The sequence below is a fragment of the Etheostoma cragini genome, chromosome 8, assembly GCF_013103735.1.
Source record: "Etheostoma cragini isolate CJK2018 chromosome 8, CSU_Ecrag_1.0, whole genome shotgun sequence".
NCBI classification, from domain to species: Eukaryota; Metazoa; Chordata; class Actinopteri; order Perciformes; family Percidae; genus Etheostoma; species Etheostoma cragini.
In genome coordinates, this window is record NC_048414.1 from 19,543,617 (window position 1) to 19,550,811 (window position 7,195).

Here is a 7,195-nt window from a genome sequence, read left to right on the forward strand (position 1 = left end):
ATCTGGAAGACCAAGAAAAATATCAGACAGAACAGCTCGCAGGATTATGAGAAAAGCAAGTCCAAACCCACGTTTGACTGCATGATCAATACAGAAAGACTTGGCAAACACTGGAGTTGTGGTACACCATCCCACTATAAAGAGATACTTGTACAGATATGGTTTTTAAGGGAAGAGTCATCAGAAGAAAACCTCTTCTACATCCTCACCCTGTATGCTACAAAAATACTAGTTAGATGTGTGAATTTAATGTTGTTTTGCAGTAGATTCTCCATTCATAGCTCCACACCCCCCCACCTCTCAGGCTGAGAATTTATTTCTGCTGGTTGACCCCGAGGGAAACCTTATTAAATATTTATCCTACCCTTATTGTAATAGTACTAATATGAATTGGATGAATACCTATCAGAAACATTGAACTAGAATTTGTTAGGTATATGAATTGAAGACCACTCACCATTAACTGACAGAATGTGTAGCTGAGCAACATAAGCAAAGCAAACCATTACCAAACCATTACCAGAAAGTGCAATAAGAGTGCCTGCAAGGCTAGTGCATTTCTCACTAAAGTGGAAATTTTGAAAACCATGATAACAAGGTTGCCACCTCTTTACCCCCCCCACACACACACACACACACACACACACACACACACACACACACACACACACACACACACACACACACACACACACACACACACACACACACACACACACACACACACACACACACACACACACACACACGAGAATTATCACAGTAAAGTTGCATGCACTGTCAACAGCATGCATGCTGGGTAGTTGCAGAAACAGATGGTCAGGACAATGTAGTGGGGCTCAACACTGCCATCAAATGGTTGTAGAACACACTGAAATCTAACGTAAGTACATATTGTACTCACAGCCCAGCTTTAGTAAGGGGTCAAATGTATGTGGTTTCACTTTATGGTCAACGAGGTGATGCTTAAAAAGCAAGAAGAAATATTTAATCTTTACGGCCTAGAGCACTGAATATCTCAGTCTTAAAACAGTTATTGCGATCAAAGGTAGCAATGAATAAAAATAAAACCACACACTTCTGGCCAGATACAGTTTACAATAATTACATTGTTATTCATGTGTTATTCTACACCTAATCAATGGAGAATCTTTCTGAAGCGCTCCAAAAAGCTTTCTACTGGAAGAGGGACAAGTATGATGGGCATATGGTGTTGTGATTTATACATATATACATACATACATACATACATACATCTTTATTTGGTCTACTGTCTGTGTTGTTACTATGTTGTTGTATGGTCTTGAATTTTGCAGTAGGTACTGTGATGCAGGTCCATGATGCAAATTGTTTGTTGTATGTGTGTTGTATTAAAAAAAAGTTAATAACAGAAATATTATGTGTGAGTATAGATTATGATCGTGTTAATAAAAAAGTACATTGGGCATTCTCTACCATTTTGCAACAAACAAAATATTTATTTTGTGATTAAATTGACATTGACTTACATGGATGGATGACAACTTCTGAATAAAATAATTAGACAATGCTTTATCTCTGATCTTTACGTTGTGTCCTCGCAGTAATTATTTCTTTGATGCTTAAAGAAAATGGTCCCAGAATCGCTCAGTCTTTCCTACAGCACCATTCTCGCTGTGAAAAATCTAACCCATCTGAAATAGGGCTCTTAAGGGACCTCTCCGGAGCCCATCAGCTAGGCTAATGATATTACAAAGTCAGACTAGACCATTTATGAGGTTTAACCTACTTATATAAAAACAGCTGTTATCATACTGTGATACGAGTCCCCTGAGAGTCCAAACAGCTCTCTTATATTAAGCTTATCATAAACAATTATAAACATCCCTTTAAACTTAATTGAAATGGTTGCTATTGTCGCTGTAAATCTTGTGATGTACATTTCATAACATGATTATTACAGGTTTGACAGTCACTGGCTACAAAATACATCCCATCGTGGTCAAACATTGTACAGAGGAAGGTACAAATAGGTCTAAGCCCAGATCAAACCCTGATTGTATATTGTTGAGTAGGTTTATTTGTAAAAGGAAGGTGGATTCAGCCTAGAGTTGCATATAAACAGAAAGGGAAGGAGTGAGACATGGTCTGGCTCTGATCAATATAGCATGACAGATACGCAGAGGATTGCAGCCACAGCCTTTGTCTAAGCATTACCAGTCTGTCAGCCAAATGCGATCGCACAACACAAAATAACAAAACATTTAAGCTGCAACGCACAAATCAACCCATTCCTTCAGGGCATCATGTTAAGCTGTTAAAGCTTGTTAAGCTTTCTAACCATATAACCACAACATGCTGGGTTTGAACTGTCAAGGAACCTTTATCACAGGCCATTTCCCTTTTATGTATTCCATATTTTCTATTGTTCTCCACTTCCTGTTTTCTCTATAATGTGTCACCACAATCCTAACCACTTTCCCGGATGTACTGAAGCAAAATATGAACTGTAAACTAATTCAATTCAGCCAACAGCCAACGGCCAACAGCGTTCAGCCCACAGACAATTTACTCTCATTTTCAAATTCTGGATCTGTCTCAGCCCATTTTGAAATAAGAGAATACTCCGAGCTTAGAAAGTGATTTATCCGAAGGATTGATTTAGAGGACACATGGATGCTGGTGCTTAAATTGATTCCTTAAATGACAGTGTGTGGAAATGAAGAGATGATTGGACAGGGAATGATACTTGGGAAACTGAAAGGTTAGCACTGTGGAAGGTCTTGGATATCTTCATCAATGTATCTTTCTATTCATACATCTATCAGTCCTTTGTCATTTAATCCAATATATCAATTGCTAGCTCATCCACAATCAACTACATTCTGGTGTACTTATCAATATATTCACCTCAAAATTTCTAGAAAAGTATTCTCCATTTATAGCTCAGTAGCATTCATCGTTATACATATCTGAACACAGGGAAGCAGTGAGCATCTGTACTATGTATCTGCAAACACACGTGTCATCTCCTATAAGGTATGATTGATTGTTCCCGGGGTTTATGTTCAGATTGAACCCTCGGGTCAGGGTAGAGCAACGCCGTAAAAGTATGATGAGATACAGTAATCTCTGTTAACAGTGCTACTGCTCCCACCCCCAACATCCCTATCCCAATATGAGCACAATCTTTCCCCTGTTCTCTCACCCCAAAGAGCCACGGTTGGAAATTGGTAAAGGGCCATAAGGAGTCCTGGACCCCCATAAATTACCCCTGTGGAGCGCAGGACGTTCCGTGCCTACTGCAGACTGTCCAGGCGTTTGGCCACAGGCGGGTGATTATGGTAGCCTCTAAATTAGAAACAGACTGGGTGCTTGGAAAGCCCTTGTTACATTTCAGAGATCTAACTCACTCTGACCCAAACAACGTGGATGTCAGATTGCCCATGCCATGTTAGGGTGCAGAAATCTCTGAAATATTGCCACTAGCTGTTGTTTTTTCATTCATTATGCACATAGGGGAGGGAGAGAGAGAGAGAGAGAGAGAGAGAGAGAGAAGAAAAGAGAATAGAGAGCGAGTTTATCTAATGCAGACCATCTTTCTCTGCCAGATTCAGCTCTAAAAAGGCCCCTACCCCCAATTCTTGGGTGGTTGCTATGGAAACTACCTCATAGCCACAGTGGCAAACAGGGATGGAGTGAGGGAATGTGAAAGAAAGGAAGCAAGTGAAAGTGAAATAGCAGGAGGGTTAATTTAGCCATTTCTGAGTTTGTGTCTGCGCATGTCAGAAAAGATTGTTTTGTTCATGAAAAAGTATAACAAATAATAATATATGCTGGTGCAGACTGGTTGCGTATTTGTTTGATTTTTAAGACTGCACAAAAAAAACACATCAGCTAATTAAACCCTGCTCCACCAGAATGTGAGCATGTCCAAAAAGACATGGCCAGGGGACACGCCGGGTTGTTAGATAAGCCACTCTCTGTGACATGGAGCAAGGCTCCAACAAAACACAGGTTTTTTTTTAAAACAGGGAAGCTAAAAGAAAAGGTTAATGGTACTTTATCTACGAGGAGATCTCCCCCTCCTTCCCATTTTACATGCTTCCTCAGATCTCTCACAGATCAGTCAAAAAAGCTATTAAAGATAAAAAGGGGACAAACGTGGTAGAAACAAAACAAAACAAATGTGATCGTTCTGTCTCTGGCAGCCTGTTAAATATTCAAACGAGAAGATCTTGGGGGGAGGTGGGGTATTTGTCACTGAAGACAGCTTGTCAAAGTGTTGCTGTCCCCGTATAGGGAGAGTGGATTTAACAAGCGTAGCCAATTAGCATAGGCAACGAGGGAACCCTGGAACATCCCCACCGGAATATTAACACAACTTTACTCTATCAATGTGAATACAGACTCTAGAGCTGTAGAACGATTAAACAATTAGTTGTCAAGTTTAAAAGCAATCGCCAACTATATTGATAATCGATTAGGTCGCTCGGAGTTGTTTTTTTTAAAGACAAAAGTAAAACTGTTTGATTCCAGCTTGTTAATTGGGAATATTTTCTAGTCTCTTCTCTCCTCTGTGACAGTAAACTGAATATCTTTGAGTTGTGGACAAAACAAAACATTTGGGGCCGTCATGTTGCGCGTTTGATCCAAAGTTTTCACCATTTTCAGACATCTTATAGACCAAACAACTTGTCGATCAATCGAGAAAATAGTCAAATTAACATACTGTGAAAATAATCGTAAGTTGCTGCCCTAATAAACTCATTTAAAAAACATAGCAATAACTACTGCAAATTGCTGACTTTACATAGTTTGAAGGTACAGTATTTTAACAGAATGCCGTATACTTTGTCAACCCTCTATTTTCATACGTAAGTATACCTCTATTTTGGTATCTAATCATCTCTCGGAGAGGTGCATCTGTGTTTTTGCTCACTCACCAATATCTTTGCCATGATACCGTCATCGTTAGATTCCAGGGTAACAACAGCCTTGTCAGTCTCAATCTCACAAATGGCATCACCGGCTGCCACTGCCTCACCTGCAAAAGACATCCGAGAACACATCTAAATATGAACGTTTGTTTGTCATTTTAAGCAACTAAAGACCAAAACAACCCCTTAATTACAAAAGGGGTCTCGTGACCTTAGTTAAAATACAAATAACTCATTTTAGCTGCTACGATTGCAAATGAATGAATCATAATCACCAGGAGCATGTTAAAAACAAAAGGCTCTTTCGCCGGGGCTTTGCACACACAAAGAACAAATGAGTTATCATACACATGAAAGCATTCCTGTGAAGGGACAAAAAAGGTTATGGGGGACATGATCTGCTCGGGCTTTGGCCTACATATCAAATGAAAGAGCCTAATCAATGTTTCATGGGAAAGAATGTGAGATACAGAAACAGCATGTTTGAAAGGCGGCGAGATCTTTGCCTCTCCTTGGAGTGCCAGGAGATTCCCGCTGGTCCACGGCATCAGAGAGCTGGAATATATTAGCATTTGCTCAGCAATAGAAGAAGGTGGCAATTAGGAGCCACTGGTTCAGTTCTTCCATGCTCATAGATCCACTTTGTGCTACACCCATTTTGTGCAACACTCCAAATTGGGCTTCCAATGGAATGATGTACAGACAAATGGAGCTTATTTTTCTCCTTGGGCAAAAAGAAGAGTAGAAGAAAAGCTATTGTCGTCAGTTGTACAAATTAATCTTACAGGAAAGGCTCGTTAGAAATTAATAGGTTAATGTTGAAGAATGTTTTGGCTACATTATAGCCCATAAGCAATGTCGAGCTTTAAGCCCTTAGCAGTCAATCTATTTCACGTAGAGTCAGGAGTACTAGGCATGGTATGATTGAATCCTCTCTGTGACATACTGTATGTCCATGCGTAAAACCAGGAGGAGGTATGGTGTGTACGATTAAGGTCAGATTTCCTTCTACTGGCAGAAAAAAAGCTCTAATAAGGCGCATCGCCCGGGAATGGAACTATTAGTAGGAAAATCAAGAAAGACTGTGCTATGATGATAAAAACAAAAATGTACCGACTCAATACCTCAATTGAAAAAGAGAGTTTGTGGGACATTAAGAGATACTCGGTGAAGGGAAAGGAGGAACAGGGTGGGTGAAGGAAGGAGTGGAAGGGGATGGGTGAGGGGAAGGTTGAAAGAGCAGAGGGAGCATTGACGTCAGAAGCCCCTGAGAGCAAGCAGGAGTGGAGAATTCAAAAATTGCATTTGTACCTTAACACCGTATGACCCCGGGGGTTAGGTGTGATGCGCAATATCAAAGATTAAACAGGCGACCTGAAGACCTTTTACCTCTGCTCAACCAGAAAGCCAACGGGCAGTATAACAACAAAAAGATATTTAGCTATGGTATGCAGGCCGGGGCTATGTTACATCATCTTCACACATAAATCTACTAAGATAGTTGTTTGGATGAAAGCTCCAAATGGGCAACTATGTGGAAAAAGCTTTTTTTAGGGGCATTCCAGTGAGATGGTTATGTTCAAGTCTAATTCAGGGAGCCTTCAAACAGGATTCCATTGTAGAACAATTACTCCCACTACCCTGATGTAAAATGTGTGCTTTTTGAAAGCTCTCTTTAAACTCTATGGTTGATTTAAGGGGTAGAAAAGTAGCATCCGGGATGTGTTTTTCTTGTCACTGGGAATTTGTCTTTTCCTTTCTCACGTCCACACACATGTACATAGCTCACCCCAAGTCACAGGAGTACATGGCAACACAGCAGAGCAGCCAATCAGAATTCAGTATGCTGCCTCCTGATAAATGAGAGTGTGACTGGGGCGCCTCGCTGAGCAGAGTTGCTAAGCTGTGATGAATAGTGACTGCTGTGTTTCCTTGAACAAAAGTAGCCACCAAATGCCCTCTGGTGTTTCCAGTGCTTAGTCCTCTGCCTTACAGAGCAATGTGACAGCATCAAGTAAATGATTAGTGGCAATGTTGGTCCATCATTGCGGGGAAAAGAAATGCTGAGGTTTTTTTTAATCTGATGAGCACAGATGCAGTCGGTGTTACTGTGAGAAATACATATCGTAAGACTAACCTGCTGAACAGTAGATTAATATGTTAGAAGGGTTAGGGAAAAAATGAGAGCTTGGCAAATGAAGCATTGTGTCATGTGCTTTTTTTTTCTTTTTTTTTACCTTCCTTCTTCAGCCATTTGACTATGTTTCCCTCCTCCA

At 40.3% G+C, this 7,195-nt stretch overlaps 1 protein-coding gene across 1 annotated transcript in view; it reads right to left on the reverse strand.

The window, feature by feature from the left end:
• pdhx (pyruvate dehydrogenase complex component X) overlaps window positions 1–7,189 on the reverse strand; it is a 29,477-nt gene extending 22,288 nt beyond the window's left edge. Inside the window, exons 1-2 of the mRNA XM_034880206.1 lie at window positions 7,157–7,189; window positions 4,926–5,026 (exon numbers count right to left, since the gene is read on the reverse strand). Coding sequence (XP_034736097.1) covers window positions 4,926–4,940 — 15 coding nt within the window. The 5' untranslated portion in view covers window positions 4,941–5,026; window positions 7,157–7,189. The remainder of the gene's footprint in view (window positions 1–4,925; window positions 5,027–7,156) is intronic.
• Between the last annotated feature and the right edge of the window lie 6 nt (window positions 7,190–7,195).